An 18,452-nucleotide genomic window follows, 5' to 3' on the forward strand; every position below is an offset into this window, starting at 1 on the left:
TGGCAGCCCTCCAAAAATAAAAAAGTAATAAATTACATCCTTTAGATTCCGATTAGTTCTTTTAAATTTTTTTAAATACGCATGCGTCGTTTTCCTTCATCTTTCGTTCACAGACAAATTCGCTGTTTAGAACCAAGACAACATAAAAATATAAAAGTGAGGAAGGAACAAAGATGAGGCTCGCGAGGAAAGGCTTCCGTCTTTTCCAGATGCAGTTGAAACTACAGTTGCTATTAAGAACTGCTTCTGATCTCCCGAAGCCCCACGTGCTGCTAACTAGCATGTCGACAACTTGTAGCTGTTTAAACACTGGATACAGTTTAGACGCACGCAAGGCGAGACCAGTGGAGGACGAGGAATATAAATAGGGGCCTCTTCTTCGGATACACCATCCTGTTTTCTGTAGGACACCTCAAGGCGAACTGAAAGATGCAAACGTTGGTGGTAGTAGCACTTCTTACTGTCTGCTTACTGGTGGCAACAGTCGTAGCAGGTAAGAAAACAGACTTTTCTATTCCCAACTACATTTCTTTGCTTTAAGCTCTTGGTAGCGACAGTAGTTCATCAGCCAAACTTTTCTAGTTGTGATTGTCCCTGCAGCATATCAGAAACACCAGTGGACTCCTGATATCGAATTGGACTGAACGTTTAGCAATGGATGATGGCTGGAAACTTATGATTATCTGTTCATTGCAATTTTCATTAGCTGTAATATTCCTCCAGCCTTTATCCCACACTCCACTTTAAAATCTCGTCCCTTATCTAAACCTTGGTTTTCCAATAAATGTTCTAAGGCTATTCAAGAGAAGAACGTTGCATATCGTAATTGGCTTGTTTCTAATTCTTCAGTTTCATTTTCTGCCTACACCAAAGCTCGCAACAATTGTAAAGCAGTTATTAATCAGTCCAAACTAGAGTTTGAACAGGCTAAGAGTAGGAAACTTGCTTCTTGCCCTAATGGTAGCCGAGCATTGTGGTCTCTTGCCAAAGCTATTGGCCGCAACTTTTGCCCATCTCTGCTCGCACCTCTGCCCAAACCAGATGGTTCTGTTGTCACTTCAACTAAAGATAAAAGCTGACCTGCTAGCATCCTATTTTTTTTCCAACTCGTGTTTCGATGATCTTGGAAAACCATTTCCCACCTTTTCCAGCACACTCCATTCAATACCTCCTGTGGTCTTCGATGATGTCAGAACGATATCAGAAGGATTTTGATTAATCTTGATGCTAAGAAAGCTCCAGGTCTTGATGGTATTTCTCTACATCTGTGCTCTTGAATTTACTCATGTTTTGTTTAGCCTTTTTTCACTTTCTTAATTCAAAGCTATTTTCCCTTCTGCTTGGAAATTTGCTCATATCCAGGAGTTCCTAAAAATGGGTACAAATTCTTCTATTTAATGAACCTCCTATTACACCCGTATTTCTAATATTTCTAAAGTAATGGAGAAATCAATTAACCACCAACTCTTAAACCATCTAGAACCCTTCCAGTTGATCAACGATCGCCAGTATGAATGCGACCAGTTTCGATTCACTTGCGATATTCTGACATATGTTACCAATCTGTGGACGAAAATGTAAACGTTTTGTGAAACACAAGCAGTTGCTCTTGACATTTCAAAGGTTGTTGATCGTGTTTCGTATAAGGGTCTTCTCAATAAGCTCCCATCTTATGGTATACCAACTGTTTTTTTTGTAATTGGGTATCTAGTTTTCTCTCTGATCGCTCACTGCTGGTGATGGTAGATGGTTCTCGGTGTTCTAACTTCTTTACTAATGCTGGTGTTCCCCAAGGTTCAGTTCTTTCTCCAACGCTTTTCCTCTTGTTTAGTAATGACCTTCTTCCACTGATCAGAAATCATATCTACAGTCTTGCTGATGACAGCGCACTGTATTCCACCTTCAAGTTTGAGAAACCTTGCTCTGCGCAAACAGCTTCGACTTCTCAAATATCCTCTACCAATTCCCTAAACGCTGATCCACAAATAATTCTCCCGAGGGGCAAAGATAACTTAGTTGATTCTCGCTAGAACTCAGTCTGTCTTACATCTTACAAAGGGGATTCTTGTGCTCCTATTCTTACCTTCCGTGAAACTTAGGTTTCTAGACAAGCTTACATAATCCTTGTTAGGAATTACTTTAACTTCTAATCTCTTTTGGCATAAGCACATCACAAATGATTCTTCTTCTGCATCTAGAAATCTGGGGTTTCTCTTTATTTCTCGGCGTTGCTTTTCTTCCAAACAGCTGTTCACTCTCTTCAAATCCACTCTACTAGGGAATATTGTTTCCACATCTGGGGTGGTGCCCCCAAAACCTCTCTCAGGCTTCTTGATTCCATTCAGAAGAGGGCAGTTAGGTTAATTAATGACTCGTCTCTAACAGAGTCTCCACTCTCTGTCTCATAGATGTTCTATTTCTGCAGCCTGCCTTTTCTATGGGCAATATGTGCTCTTATGGGCCCTTTTTTTCTGAATTAGGTTCTATAATTCCTGCTCTCTCTCTCTCTCTCTCTCTCTCTCTCTTCCCAAGCAGTCCGAAAACATGCTGAATCCAGTCAACGTCCTTTTACTGTCCAACTTCAAACCCACAGAACCAACTTTTCTTCTTCCTCGTTTATTCATTCAACTGCCGTTTCCTGGAACAACCTTCCTTCGTACGTATTTCCTGAAAATTACAGTCTACAGAAGTTCAAGTCCAATGTGAACAAATATCTTCTTTCATCTTCTCAACCTCCAACCCATGCACGGTACTAAGTACTGTAGGTTCTAAAAAAAACCCCTCGGATTATCGATATTCCAGTGTGTTTGCATCTGAAGATGACTAACTGCGCTCCTTGTTTTTAAAATAATTTAAAATAAATTAAATTAAAAAATTAAAGAAAAATCTAAATAATTCTTTCCAATATAAGTCTAAGCCATGGGGATATGTGTGTTTCTTAAACGTCAAAGCTACTAAGGCTTTGGAGCGTCAATATATTGGGTTGCAAACTCTGTATATTTTGTTGTCAATTGGCTTTCATTGTGAATGAAAAGGGAATTGAAGAAAAACTTTTTCTTAAGGTGTGAGGAGGACGGTGATTATATCCACTGTGCCACCCGCTAGGGTATGCCACGTAATTTAGCGTATTTTAAACATACTCCTTTCGCACATCGAGTTATTTTAATTTTTTTTCTTTTTCAGAGGACCAGGATGATTCTTTTGACCTCATGAGTGCTTTTCTGGAGCAAGACAGTAACGCACTGGACTCCTTGGTACGAGAAAGAAGGCAAGAAACAGAAGGAGAGGTCGAAAAGCCGAAAAAGAATAAAGTAAAGAAGAATAAGAAAAGGGAAGGGAAAGGAAAGAAAAAGGAAGACGCCAACGAAGGGGCCAAAACTTCTAAGTAGGTCACCAATCGGAAGTTTCATTGTAAATGTCAACTAATCATGTGTACTGGTACACCAAGACCGCCAATAAAATGATTTAAAGCATTAGTGTTGTTTGGGCTTTTGATTGAGATTAATAGTACAGAATACATTTGCAGAACATAGTTATCGAATTAGCTGTTAGTGGACATTCAACTGTCCACTAAGAACGCGTTCGTTAACTAAAGAAACAGTGAAGTGGTTTATTTAAATCTTTTAACAAAATTTTATTAAAAAGAAATAATGCGGTGTTTATCTCTAGAAAATTCCACGTTTCGCACCGCAGTAACAATTGCAGCTACATCATTCACATTGAGAATTGCGTGCAGTGCATTGGTGAATATTTTCTTCGGAGGTTGGCATTAGACACACCATCAAGAGTGCATTCATATCTAAACGAGCAACGCTGGCACTTCCAGCATCTTCTGTGAAGATGCTGGAAGTGCCAGCGTTGAAGTTTCTCAGCCCTAAAAGTATAAACTGATTCATTGGAACTTGGTATTCAGGGTAGCTATGGCAAGGATAGGTAACGATAAAGGCAGGAAACTCTCAAAACACCAGAATGAATTACATAACCTTCTAAAAGTTTCAGGACACGCGTCAGTTTTCTTTAACGTCACTGCCAGTTACCTCCAAAGCGTGTTGATCCAAAGAGGACGACTTATCCTCTTTGGTAACTTTCCACTAACGAATAACAAATTATTGCGAATGTAGTCCTCCCTTTCAGTTGCAGAAAAGTGACCAGTTGAGCTACCGGAGTGAGACTTGTTGGTGTGGACCTTATCGGATGCTTCAGTTCATCGCATAAGGCTCAATTTAGGATTCTGCGCTGGTCATGCCAAATTTGGTACCTGAATTATCCTGGATGAAAATTTCCGAGTATCCAATAGAAATCCATCTACCGCCTTACAGAGCTCCACAATATGCAAATTATTCATGACTATAAAAACGCGGATTGAGATCACATCACTTCATTCCCCCTGTTTTTTTGGCTTGCTCAGCGGGATAGCCATATCACCAGTACTTACGATGCCAAGTCATCGTCGTTTAGATGATTTTTTGAGATAGTGGGCCGTTGAACGATTTGAAGCCGGGCAGTCGCAGTCAGAGGTGGAACGGTGGCTTAATGTGCCACGCAGTTTCGTCTCGGCACTATGGAAGCAGTTTGAAGAGACAGGAACCATTACAAGAAGAGCTGGCCAAGGTAGCCCAAGGGCTACGTCAACCAGAACAGACCCCTGTCTGACCATAACAGCAAGATGGAACCCTATGATGTCCTGTCATCAACTGGATCTTGAGGTTTCTGCGGCCACAGTCCAGTTGAAACATTTTCAACCGGACTGTGTTAAGAAGGCTCAATTTAAGTGGACTCTTCGCAAGGAAGCCAGTGGTTTGGTGGTTTATACCCCATTAACCACTTCTACGTGGTTGCACAGTAGTATCGTCACCGTCCTCCCCACATCGGGTGGAAAAGGCCTTGGTTTGAATCCCGTCGATGACGTGAGGAACGTTAGGGTGCTTTTTCTCACTCCGTGGCTGAGTTAATCGGTCTCGAGCGTAGATAACAAGGCTCCCCCCTTCTGAAACTGGGGATTTTAGTCCACCAAAGAAGCAAATCGACCAGAGAACACACGCAATTTACAGACAAATAAATATATGTAAGAAATTACGAACGACCTCAATATAATAATTTAATTTAAAATCCCATTACCACCGCGGAGCTCGTCCAAACTGGTACCATGAACATGTGACTTGAAGTCCTGAAAAATGTGGTACAGTTCTGTTCTCTGATGAGTCCCGTTTTAGCCTACAAACCAGCGCTAGCCATTATTTCATCTGGAAACGAAGAATGCGGTACCATCCCTCCAATGTCAGAGAAAGGGACACTTACAGTGGAGGCGGGGTTCTCGTGCAATGCAGAATAATGATCTACGGCCACACCCCTCTTTATGTTTTTGACAGGGGTACCTTAACTGTGCAGAGGTACTGAGAACCGATGCTTGAACCCTATGTTGTGCGACTTTTTAGGAGTGGCGTTGGCCCAGATTTTCTTTTAGTGCACGAAAATGGCACTGCACATAGAGGTGGTGGAGGAATATCGTGCAACTAGATATCTAATGACTGCCGTGGCCAGCACAATCAGATCAGCAGACTTAAATCCGATCGAACATGTGTGGGACGCCCTTGGGTGTCGTACTGAACGCCGACAGCCAACTCCTAGGTGAGCTAAGGTTTGCCCTGGTGGAAGAATGGGATTTGTTGCCACAGAATCTTATATGCACCCTTATGTCGAGCATGGTTCACAGTTGTGAGGTCTGCTTATTCGTTGGAGGGATCCATTCGCCGTACTGATCCGTAATGTGACCTTTATGATAATTCTTGTGCAACCCCTATAAATGTCCCTTATACCTCTCCGAAGTTTCTCGCTGTCTCCTCATTTCACTGTTATTCTATGGTACACCACCACCACCATACCAGATTTTGCCCACCTTTAGCACAAACTGCACGAGTTATACCACGTTGTTTTCTACGTGTTCTGTTATTTTTGTCCAGCAGTGTAGTATCTTGCTGAAACGAAGAATTGCGCGTCGTTGGAAACGTGGAATGGTTCAAAATATTAAGGTAGGCGTCGTTCATAGTTTCCCATGGGTCCACGTCCATTTGTTGCAATTCGTTGGTGAAAGACAATTGGTGGTTGATACAATTCGGTGTATCACACAGAGATGAGGTCAGAAATGAACAAAAAAATGAAATAAAAGGTTCGAGAAAAAAGAGAAATTTTTGCGATAGGAAAGGATGAATGCAGAAATTTATAAAAAATAAAATAATATATATTTTTTATCCATTTATTTTGTATAAAAGGATTCAGGTCGATCTTGTTCTCCTAGCCAATTTGGAAAGTGAGTGTTTCAGCGTGACATTGGCCACATTGTAACGCCTTTAATCCAGATATTTATTCATTAGGATTTTTTTAAGATACTTGCTCAGATGAATCTTATTCTTTTCCAGGACCTTGAATTCGTTGAGGATTGGGACGTTCGAAAAAAATTACTGGTGCAGAAACCAGGAACAGAAATGAAGATGATCACTTTGAAAGTTGATTCTATTATGAAGCGTGTTCTAACACTTGGTGACATAAAGGGCCCTAGATTGCACTGGCCAACTTTCAAAATGATAATCTTCATTTTTGTTCCTTTCACCTGGTTTCTGCACCAGTAATTTTTTTCTAACTTCCCAATCCTCAACGAATTCAAAGTCCTGGAAAAGCATAGGATTCATCTGAGCAAGTATCTTAAAAAAAATCTCAAAAAAAAATAAATATCTGGATTAAAGGTATTACAATATGGACATCTTCTTCTTCTTCCAGTCACATAGCTCCATGAGGAGCTGTGGCCACCAACAAAACAAACCCCACCAAATTATGATATTAGGGTCCCCCTGTAAATTGTGTGTTCTCTGGTCGATTTTCCTGTTTGCTGGACGAAAAAACCCAAGTTTCTAGTTGGGGAAACCTTGCTATCTACGCCTGAGATCGACTAATTGAGCCGCGGAGTGAAAAATCCCACTAAAGTTCCTCGCGTCATCGACGGGATTCGAACCCGGGCCTTTTCCACCCGGTGTGGGGTGAACGGTAACGATACCACTGTGCTACACGCGCAGACTCTGGCCACCAACTGCCACCAACTGCTCCAATTGCATCGATCGTGTGCTATACGAGCAGCATCGCAAAGTGGTCCAGAAGTTCACTGACCCCATCCTTCCACCTAGTTGCAGGTGGAACTAGGTGGAAGGATGGGGAACTTCCTCTGCACTACTTCCCCTCGGTTTTTCCTTCCATTATATTCTTCAACAGAAAGTTTTCCCTTCTTACTATATGACCAAAAAACTTGAGTTTTCTTTTGTTGATGCTACGAAGAATAATTTTATGCCTGCCAATTTTATTCAATACCCACTCATTTGTTCTTCGATCCAAGAAAGAAATACGCAGTATTCTCCTGTAACACCACATTTCAAATGCCTTAATTTTCTTCCTCTCAACTCTTTTCAGATTCCATCCTTCACATCCATAAGTGGCAACTGGAAAAATTAACGAATCAATGATTCTTAGTTTCGTCTTTAGGGGCAGATCATGATCTCTCCATAATTTTATCAGATCAGCAACCAACATTTTAGCAATTGCCTGTCGTCTCTTTACATTGTTTTGAGCAGTCACTATTTTTATTTATTCTTGACCCTAAGTAATCAAATTCATCAACTTCTTCGATATCTTGCCCATTAACCTTCACTTTACTGGAATCGAGATGATCATCATAATTTTAGTTTTGCACACATTCAGAACCAATCCTCTTTTCTTACTTGCTTCACATACTCTCCTCAGTGTTTCTTTAAGATGATCCTTAGAATTACAAATTAGCGCAGTATCATCTGCATAACGAAGGTTGTTTATCTTCAGTCCTCTAATTGTGATGCCAGTCTCTAAATCTTCCAAAGCTTCAAGCATGACTTCTTCGGCATAAAGATTAAAAAGGTGAGGTGACAGCTTGACACCCCAACCAATTTTGAAAAAGTCTGTGTTTTCCACGTTGGTTCTTACATGTCCTTCCTGTTCCTGGTGCAGTAGCTTAATCAGCTGAATTACGTGGATTGGAAAACCCATAATAGTCATCGTTTACCATAGTTTCTCATGAACACAATCAAATGCTTTTGCATAATCTATAAAACACAAAACGACTAGAAAATTTGAATTCTTTTCATTTTTCAATTATCAATCGTACAATATGAACATAGTCATGTTGAAATAGACAAATACTAACTTTCCAACCTGCCTAAGAGAACAGGATCGACATGAATCCTTTTATACAAAGTGAATGGATAAACAATGCATTATTTTCTCTTTTTTTAATTTCTGCATTCCTCCTTTCTAAGTCGCCAATATTTCTCTTGTTTCCCGAACCTTTCACTTCACTGATTTTGATCTAATCTCAGTGTGATACACCGAATTTCATTGAAATTAGCAAAGGCACGTAATGCAAGAAATCAAGCTTCTATAGCATCAGCCAAAAAAAAAAAAAAAACACATCATTCTCATTTCATCCATCCAATCGCTCCAAATGTTTGTCTACTTCAGCCTTATATTTATTCAACTTCTAGAATGGCACATGAACGTTTGTTCCCGCAGTCAACCACCCGCTGGCTAAACGCAAACTTCCGCACATCTATCCTACATCTGCCTTTCCTCAATTTGAATTTATGCCCCCTCAGGTGATTATTTTGAGCGAGAGGAAGAATCCCATCGGCATCGAGCATGCTCAAACCATTCAAGGCTTTATACACCTCTATCAGATCACCTCGCTGGTGCCTAGTCTCCAGACACTGTCATTTGCAAAAGTTAAGTCTTTCTTCGTAAGAGCACCCCTTTGTTCCATTCACTAATCTTGTTGCCCTTCTCTGTACTCGTTCCAGCAGCTCTACATCCTTCTTGAAATGAAGCCTCCAGACCTGTATACACTACTCAAGGTGTGGCTTAACCACTGCCTTATACAAGGGGTAAATCACCCCCTTATCCATGCTAGAAAAATTCCTGTATATCATTGACAAGACACCATGAGCTACTCCTGCAGCCCGTTTGCACTGCTCAGAGAATTTCATATCTGCCTGCACAACCACCCCCAGGTCCCTTTCATTCTCCACCACTGTCAGTGTAGTACCACAGAGTTGATACGTTGCTCTGGGGTTGCTGTTTCCCCATATGTAGTACTTTACATTTGTCAATGTTAAACTTCAGTTGCCACCTCTCAGCCCATCTGCTCAACCTTTCCAGATCCTGTTGCAGCAGCGTACTGTCATTAGTGTCTTTAACAACCCTGCCAACCTTTGTATCGTCTGCAAACTTCGACATTAAGCTTGATATACCATCATCAATATCATATATAAATACCGAGAACAACAATGGACCCAACATTGAACCCTGAGGGACTCCACTAATAACATTAGTCCACGTTGAGCAGTGTCCATTGATTACCACTCTCTGTCTTCTCCTCCTCAACCACCCCTTTATCCATAGCAGCAATTTGCCTCCAATGCCATACTGCTCCAATTTGTGCAGCAGTCTTCCATGTGCAACAGTATCAAAAGCCTTTCTAAGATCCAAATATATAATATCAAAGTTATTCCCTGCATCCAGTTCTTTTGTGACTGCATCATAGTATCCAATCAAGTTGGTCAGGCAAGACTTCCCTTAACAAAACCATGCTGTGTCCTAGCTATAACTGAAGTCTTGTCTAGATGATCCTGCAGTGCTTCTTTAACCAGTGCCTCCATTAATTTTCCTGGAACAGAAGTTAAGCTCACAGATCTATAATTACTTGTGTCAGCTTTTGATCCTCCTTTGTGAATTGGGGTCACATTTGCACATCTCCAGTCCATGGGTACCTCCCCTGAGTCCAAGGAAGCTCTCATAATTATGGCTAAGGGTTTGCTTACTTCCTTTGCTGCCTCCTTTAATATAACTGGATAGATCCCGTCCACTCCAGGTGCCTTTTTTTATGTTTATCCTCAACTTTCCTCTCAGTTATTACAAAATCATTTTAGCTGACTGCCAGAATTTACTTCACCTCTGGCATTCCCCTCCCTGAATAACTCCTCACGTGTGAATGTAGATGCAAAATACTTCTTTAGTTTGTTAGCCACCTGAGCAGGATCATGAACAGTTGAACCATCGATATCCAGTGGACCAATCTGATTCATCCCCTTCCTTCTAGAGTTTACATAAGTAAAGAACTCTTTGCTGTTTTTCTTTGCATTCTTTGCCAAGGATTCCTCATAATCTGCCTTTGCCTGCCTAACCTCCTTTGTGACTTGATTACAGACTAGCTTATATCTGCTATAGACTTCTGTGTCATGTGTTAATTTGTAAGTATCCCATGCATTTTTTTTTCTCTGCCATATGCCTCATTAGTTCATCTGACATCCATTTAGGCCTAAATCTTGAACAATATTTCTTAGTTCAGATATGTATTTTTACTACCAAAAACCCAATACCCAATGTATTGTTACAACCGTTTTCGGTAGTAACAATACATCTAAAAAATAAGCGTAGATTATTACCAAGTTTGTATGCAGCTAGTGATGATGATGCAGCCACGTGAACCATGCTATCATGGCTCGCACTGAAAATAAATATATAAAAACCATTATTATAAGTTTCTTTTTTTTTTGTATCTGATATTTAAGTTATCATTTTTACGTGTAATGCCCTCTGCTCAACAGAAGAATAGTATTATAGAAAAATCTGAAAAATTGTAGTAGTAGTAGTAGTAGTGGCACATGATGCAAGAAAGCAAGTACATGAGCTTATGCAGCATCAGCCAAAAAAAAAAAAAAAAAAAATCACACCATTCCCTCCAAATACCTGTCCAGTTCCTCCTTAAATTTATTTAACCTATCAACTTCCACAACGACAGATGGAAGTTTGTTCCAGCAATTAACCACCCGCTGGCTAAAGGCAAATTTCCGCACATCTATTCTACATCTGTCCTTTCTTAATTTGAACTTATGTCCCCGTAGGTTCGTAATCTGAACAAGTGGAAGGATCCCATCAGAATTCAGCGTGCTCAACCCATTCAAGGCCTTATACACCTCAATCAGATCACCGCGCAGGTGCCTAGTCTCCAGCCACTGCAATTTGCAGAACTTAAGCCTCTCTTGGTAAGAGAATCCCTTCATTCACCTCACCAATCTTGTTGCCCTTCTCTGTACACGCTCAAGCAAATCTACATCCTTCCTAAAATGAGGCCTCCAGACCTGTACGCAGTACTCAAGACGTGGCCTGACCATTGCCTTATACAGAGGGACAATCACCTCCTTCTCCCTGCTAGCAAAATTCCTATATATCATTGACAAAACCCCATGACCCCCCCTAGCAGCCCGTCTGCACTGCTCAGAATACTTCATATCTGCCTGCACAATTACTCCCAGGTCTTTTTCATTCTCTACCACCTTAAGCGTAGTACCACACAGTTGGTACGTTTCTCTGGGGTTACTTCTACCCATATGCAGTACTTTGCATTTGTCAAGGTTAAACTTCAGTTGCCACTTCTTAGCCCATCTGCCCAAATTATCTAGATCCTGTTGCAGTAGCACACTGCCATTACTGTCATTAACAACCCTGCCAACCTTCGTGTCATCTGCAAACTTCGACACTAAGCCTGATATACCTTCATCAATATCATTGATAAATATACAAAACAACAGTGGACCCAACACCGAACCCTGTGGGACTCCACTAATAACATTAGTCCACGAAGAGCAGCATCCATTGATTACCACCCTCTGTCTTCTCCCACTTAACCATCCTTTTATCCATTGTAGCAACTTACCCTTAATACCATTCTGCTCCAATTTGTACAGTAGTCTTCCATGCGCAACAGTGTCAAAAGCTTTCCTGAAATCCAAGTATATGATATCAAAATTATTTTTTGCATCCAGTTCCTTTGTGACCACATCATAATAACCAATCAAATTTGTCAGACAAGACTTTCCCTTAACAAACCCATGCTGTGTCTGAATTATTGCTGCAGTCTTGTCTAGATGATCCTGCAATGCATCTTTAACCAGTGACTCCATTATTTTACCCGGAACAGAAGTTAAACTAACTGGTCTGTAATTACTCGTGTTACCCTTTGATCCCCCTTTGTGAATTGGGGGATACATTTGCACATCTCCAGTCCGTGGGAACCTCCCCTGAGTCCAAGGATGCTCTCATAATTATGGCTAACGGTTTGCTTAGTTGCTTTGCCGCCTCCTTTAAAATAACTGGATAGATCCCATCCACCCCAGGTGCTTTTCTTATGTTTAACTTCAACAATTTCTCCTGCACTTTGCTCTCAGTTATTACGAAATCATTAAGCACACTGCTACAATTTGATAACCTTCTGCCATTTTCAAATTGTAATAATTCCTCATGTGTGAATGTAGATGCAAAATACTCATTCAGTTTGTTTGCTATCTGAGCAGGATCATCAACCGTCGAACCATCGATGTCAAGTGGACCAATCAGATTCACCCCCTTCCTTTTAGAGTTTATATAAGTAAAAAAATCCTTGCTGTTTTCTTAGCATCTTTTGCCAAAGATTTCTCGTAATCTGCCTTCGCCTGCCTAACCTCCTTTGTCACCTGATTACAGACTAGCTTATATCTGCCACAGGCTTCTGCGTCGCCTGATAATTTATATGCATCCCATGCATTTTTCTTCTCTGTCACGAGTCTCATTAGTTCATTTGATAACCATTTAGGCCTAAACCTTGAACGATATTTCTTAGTTGGTATGAAAAGCCTCGTAGCTTCCAAGATAAGTTCTTTGAATGCTTCCCACTTAGAATTTTCTGTTTGTAACATCGTCAGTTGATCCCACTGTACAGAATTTAAAAACTGTCTGAGACCACTGTACTCGCCTTTACGGAAGCAAAAACCCTTTCATTTACCCCTGATAGTAGTTAAATCTTTAAGTAAATCTCACGTCAGTACACTGTGATCACTGCCACCTAGTGGTTCCTTTATCTGCAAATTCTTAATACACGAATGATGACTGCTGATAACCAGATCAAGAGTATTACTTTCTCTGGTTGCCTCTCGAACATGCTGCTGCAGAAAACAATCATCCAATAAATCCACAAAAGTCTGACCAGTGTGTGAGTGACCAACCCACAAGTTCCAGTCAATATCTGGGAAGTTAAAATCCCCCATTATAAGACATTCTGATTTACTGGCCCACTCTATTTCTCTGTACAATTGTTCATTGTACTCATTCAAGTCATTAGGCCTATAACACACTCCTACTCTTATTTTTCCTTTCGCAGTGCTTATCTCACACCAAACTGACTCAACAGAGTACTGTTCATCTATATTAACTGGGTGCACTTCCTTTGATTTTATGTTTTTCTTAATTAACAGCATAACACCCCCTCCCTTTCTGTCCTGTCTATCCTTTCTGTACATAGTATATTGGAATGCAGAATTGATCAGAAAATATATTAGGCCAGCTGTTCAACGCAGCCTCTGTTAGCCATCTCATACAGACGTATGCTGGCAGTTTTCCAGCAGTGGTGTTGGGCAGGTGCAATTAGAAGAGTCATGCATCATATTCTACATGCTCTAATGGAGGAACTCGCCACCTTTGTTAGCTACATTCCTCAGGCTTACAAGATGTAATCTTTCTGTGGACTTTTCTCGCTAATACACTTACTTCTGAGATGGATAATGACAAACTGATAGTATTAAAATTATTCATTTTTTGTGAAGATAATAAAGGACTCAGAAACTGAATTTGTATTATTATTTTTATTTCCAAATTGGAAATATGTACATAACGGGGGTCGAACATTTCGTGGTATTTTCTTACCACTTCTTCAGTGACAGCTGTCTTTGCAATATCACCGTCACAAAAGATCACGAGAACTTCTTCAAGGAATACCTTGCGATAAATTAATATGGACCCACGAGAAACCATAAGCGTCGACCCTTACCTTAATATTTTGGACCATTCCGCGCGCTTCCTACGACGTGAATTCTCTGTTTCAACAGGATAAGACTGCATTCCGTACCATCGTAACTCCTCCAGGATGATTCATCTACCAAAGTATGCATGGCCAGTCCAGAATCCTAAATTGAGTCCTACGCGATGAATTAGAGCATTGGTTAAGGTTCACACCAACAAGTCTCACTCTGGTAGCTCAACTGGTCACTTTTCTGCAGCTGAAATGGAGGACTACACTCGCAATAATTTGTTTTTCGTTAGCTTTGGAAAGCTCACCAAAGAGGATAGCCGTCCTAGCCTCCAAAAGGGGATTAACACGCTGTTGAGGTAACTGGCAGTGATGTTAAGGGAAACTCAAGCGTGTCTTAAAACTTTTTGGAGGGTTATGTATTTTCCTGCCTTCATCGTTACCTATCCTTGCCATAGCTACCTTAAATACCAAGTTCCAATGAATCAGTTTATACATTTAGGGTCGGGAAATTTTTCTAACGCCCAGTGCACGACGCATTCAGGGCTGCATTGATCATACCATTTAGTCGAAGATGAAAATCAATTCTAGTTTGTGTATTAGGTGCTCTAATATTTTGTGGTTGACTGATTAGGTGTACGAATTTCCCCTGTTGTCTCTATCAGTTACACGTTGTTAAATTAGAATAACAATTGCAGAATTGAATCACAGAACATGCTGGAAGTGCCAGCGTTGCTCGTTTAACTATGAATGCACTCTTGATGGCGTGTTTAATGTCATCTTACGAAGAAAATGTTCACCAATACAGCTCACGCAATTCTCAATGTGAATGGTTTAGCTGCAATTATTACTGCGGTGCGTAACATGGATTTTTTTAGAGACAAATACCGCGTTATTTCTTTTTAATAAAATTTTATTAAAATATTGAAATAAATCACTACAACCTTCTATAAATACCTCGCCGCTTATCGTTCAAATCATGGGTATTGTTTCCATAGTTACCGAATGCGTCCTCAGTGGACTATTGGCTGCGTCCTGAGGATAAAAGAGGTTCAATGAGAACACATGAGCATGCTTGCTGTTGTTGTTGTTGTTGTTGTGGTTTATTAAAGTGCTTTTTTGTCGGCTGATTAATGTAAACTGTATTCTGTATTATTAATCTCAATAAAAAGCTCAAACAACATAAATGTTTCAAATCATTTTATTGGTGGCCTTGGCGTACAAATACATTGGTTATTTGGCCTTTTAAATGAAACTTTCGATGCGTGACCTACTCAGGAATTTTGTCCCCACGTTCACCTGCGTCCTTTTTCCCTTTCCCTTTACCTTTCCCTTTTCCTTTCCCTTTACCTTTCCCTTTTCCTTTACCTTTACCCTTTCCTTTCCCTTTCCCTTTCTCATTTTCATCTTCTCCTCCTACTTCTTCTTGCCTTCTTACTCGTACCAAGGAGTCCAGTGCGTTACTGTCTTGCTCCAGAAAAGCACTCATGAGGTCAAAAGAATCATCCTGGTCCTCTGAAAAAGAAAAAAGAAATAAAATAACTTGACGTACGAAAGAAGTATCTTTTGAACGCAATATGTGGCACACCCTCGCGGGTAGCTCAGTGGATATAATCAGCGTCCTCCCCACACTGTGTGAAAAGGTTTGTGTGCGATTGTTTTCACGCTCACAGTGCAAGCCAATCGACCACAAAATATTCACAGTTTACAACCCAATATATTGACGCCTCAAAGCCTTAGTAGCTTTGACGTTTAAGGAAAACACATATGCGCATGGCTTAGACTTATAATGGAAAGGATTATTTCGATTTTCTTTAATTTTTTAATTTAATTTATTTTAAATTATTTTAAAAACAAGGCGAGCAGTCAGTTAGTCATCTTCAGGTGGAAACACATTGGAATATCGATAATCTGAGGGGTTTTTTTAGAACCTACAGTACTTAGTACCGTGCATGGGTTGAAGGTTGAGAAGATGAAAGAAGGTATTTGTTTACATTGGACTTGAGCTTCTGAAGACTGTAATTTTCAGGAAATACGTATGAAGGAAGGTTGTTCCAGGAAACGGCAGTTGAATGAATAAACGAGGAAGATGAAAAGTTGGTTCTGTGAGTTTGAAGTTGGACTGTAAAAGGACGTTGACTGGATTGAGCATGTTTTCGGACTGCCTGGGAAGAGAGAGAGCAGGGATTATAGAACGTAATTCAGAAAAAAGGGCCCATAAGAGCACATATTGCCCATAGAAAAGGCAAGCTGCAGAAATAGAACATCTATGAGACAGAGAGTGGAGACTCTGTTAGAGATGAGTCATTAATTACTTAACTGCCCTCTTCTGAATGGAATCAAGAAGCCTGAGAGAGGTTTTGGGGGCACCACCCCAGATGTGGGAACAATATTCCCTGGTAGAGTGGATTTGAAGAGAGTGAACAGCTGTTTGGAAGAAAAGCAACGCCGAGAGATAAAGAGAAACCCCAGATTTCTAGATGCAGAAGAAGAATCATTTGTGATATGCTTATGCCAAAAGAGAATAGAAGTTAAAGTAATTCCTAACAAGGATTATGTAAGCTTGTCTAGAAACCTAAGTTTCACGGAAGGTAAGAATAGGAGCACAAGAATCCCCTTTGTAAGATGTAAGACAGACTGAGTTCTAGCGGGAATCAACTAAGTTATCTTTGCCCCACGGGAGAATTATTTGTGGATCAGCGTTTAGGGAATTGGTAGAGGATATTTTGAGAAGTGGAAGCTGTTTGCGCAGAGCAAGGTTTCTCAAACTTGAAGGTGGAATACAGTGCGCTGTCATCAGCAAGACTGTAGATATGATTTCCGATCAGTGGAAGAAGGTCATTAATAAACAAGAGGAAAAGCGTTGGAGAAAGAACTGAACCTTGGGGAACACCAGCATTAGTAAAAATGTTAGAAGACCGAGAACCATCTACCATCACCAGCAGTGAGCGATCAGAGAGAAAACTGGATACCCAATTACAAAAAAAAAAAAAAAAAAAAAAAAACAGTTGGCAAGCCATAAGATGGGAGCTTATTGAGAAAAACCCTTATGGCAAACACCATCATCGGCCTTTCAAATGTCAAGTGCAACTGCTTGAGTTTCACCAAACCTTTCCATTTTCGTCCACAGATTGGTAACATATATCAGAATATCGCAAGTGGATCGAAACTGGTCGCATTCATACTGGCGATCGTTGGTCAGGTGGAAGGGTTCTAGATAGTTTAAGAGTTGGTGGTTAATTGATTTCTCCATTACTTTAGAAATATTAGACATACGGGTGTAATAGGACGTTCATTAGATGGAAGGAATTTGTACCCCTTTTTAGGAACTGCTGGATATGAGCAAATGTCCAAGCAGAAAGGAAAATACCTTTGAAATAAGAAAGTGAAAAAAGGCTACACAAAACAGGAGTAAATTCAAGAGCACCGGTTTTAAGAACTAGAAGAGAAATACTATCGGGACCTGGAGCTTTCTTAGCATCAAGATTCGTCAAAACCTTTCTGACATCCTTTTGATGGAACACCACAGGAGGCATTGAATGGAGCGTGTTAGGAATGGTGGGAGGTGTTTTACCAAGATCATTAATACATGAGTTGGAAGAAAAATGGGATGCTAGCAGGTCAGCTTTATCCTTGGCTGAAGTGACAACAGAACCATCTGTTTTAAACAGAGGTGGGAGCAGAGATGGGCAAAAGTTGCGGCCAATAGCTTTGGCAAGAGACCAGAATGCTCGGCTACCATTAGGGCAGGAGGCAAGTTTTCTACTCTTAGCCTGTTCAAAATCTAGTTTGGACTGATTAATAACTGCTTTACAATTGTTGCGAGCTTTGGTGTAGGCAGAAAATGAAACTGAAGAATTAGAAACAAGCCAATTACGATATGCAACATTCTTCTCTTGAACAGCCTTAGCACATTTATTGGAAAACCAAGGTTTAGATAAAGGACGAGATTTTAAAGTGGAGTGTGGGATAAAGGCTGGAGGAATATTACAGCTAATGAAAATTGCAATGAACAGATAATCATAAGTTTCCAGCCATCAGCCATTGCTAAACGTCCAGTCCAATTCGATATCAGGAGTCCACTGGTGTTTCTGATATGCTGCAGGGACAATCTCAACTAGAAAAGTTTGGCTGATGAACTACTGTCGCTACCAAGAGCTTAAAGCAAAGAAATTTAGTTGGGAATAGAAAAGTCTGTTTTCTTACCTGCTACGACTGTTGCCACCAATAAGCAGACAGTAAGAAGTGTTACTACCACACACGTTTGCATCTTTCAGTTCGCCTTGAGGTGTCCTACAGAAAACAGGATGGTGTATCTGAAGAAGAGGCCCCTATTTATATTCCTCGTCCTCCACTGGTCTCGCCTTGCGTGCGTCTAAACTGTATTCAGTGTTTGAACAGCTACAAGTTGTCGACATGCTAGTTAGCAGCACGTGGGGCTTCGGAAGATCAGAAGCAGTTCTTAATAGCAACTGAATTACAACTGCATCTGAAACAGACGGAAGCCTTTCCTCGCGAGCCTCATCTTTATTCCTTCCCCACT

The 18,452-nt window shown here is 40.5% G+C and overlaps 1 protein-coding gene and 1 long non-coding RNA gene across 2 annotated transcripts; one reads left to right on the plus strand and one right to left on the minus strand.

The window, feature by feature from the left end:
- The first annotated feature begins 376 nt into the window (after positions 1 to 376).
- LOC150083563 (uncharacterized) lies at positions 377 to 3,456 on the plus strand. The gene is made up of 2 exons (XR_016547177.1): positions 377 to 493; positions 3,184 to 3,456. It is a non-coding gene; the product is annotated as an uncharacterized LOC150083563 (long non-coding RNA).
- An 11,654-nt stretch (positions 3,457 to 15,110) lies between these two features.
- Positions 15,111 to 18,235, minus strand: LOC150083564 (uncharacterized). The gene is made up of 2 exons (XM_090377363.1): positions 18,116 to 18,235; positions 15,111 to 15,424 (listed from the first exon to the last, which is right to left on the minus strand). Exons 1-2 carry the CDS (start codon positions 18,177 to 18,179, stop codon positions 15,180 to 15,182), a joined length of 309 nt encoding a protein of 102 aa, XP_090233489.1. The 5' UTR covers positions 18,180 to 18,235; the 3' UTR covers positions 15,111 to 15,179.
- Positions 18,236 to 18,452: the final 217 nt, after the last annotated feature.

Source organism: Mastigoproctus giganteus, chromosome 7 (genome assembly GCF_048544385.1).
Source record: "Mastigoproctus giganteus isolate SK-2022 chromosome 7, ASM4854438v1, whole genome shotgun sequence".
Taxonomy (NCBI): domain Eukaryota; kingdom Metazoa; phylum Arthropoda; class Arachnida; order Uropygi; family Thelyphonidae; genus Mastigoproctus; species Mastigoproctus giganteus.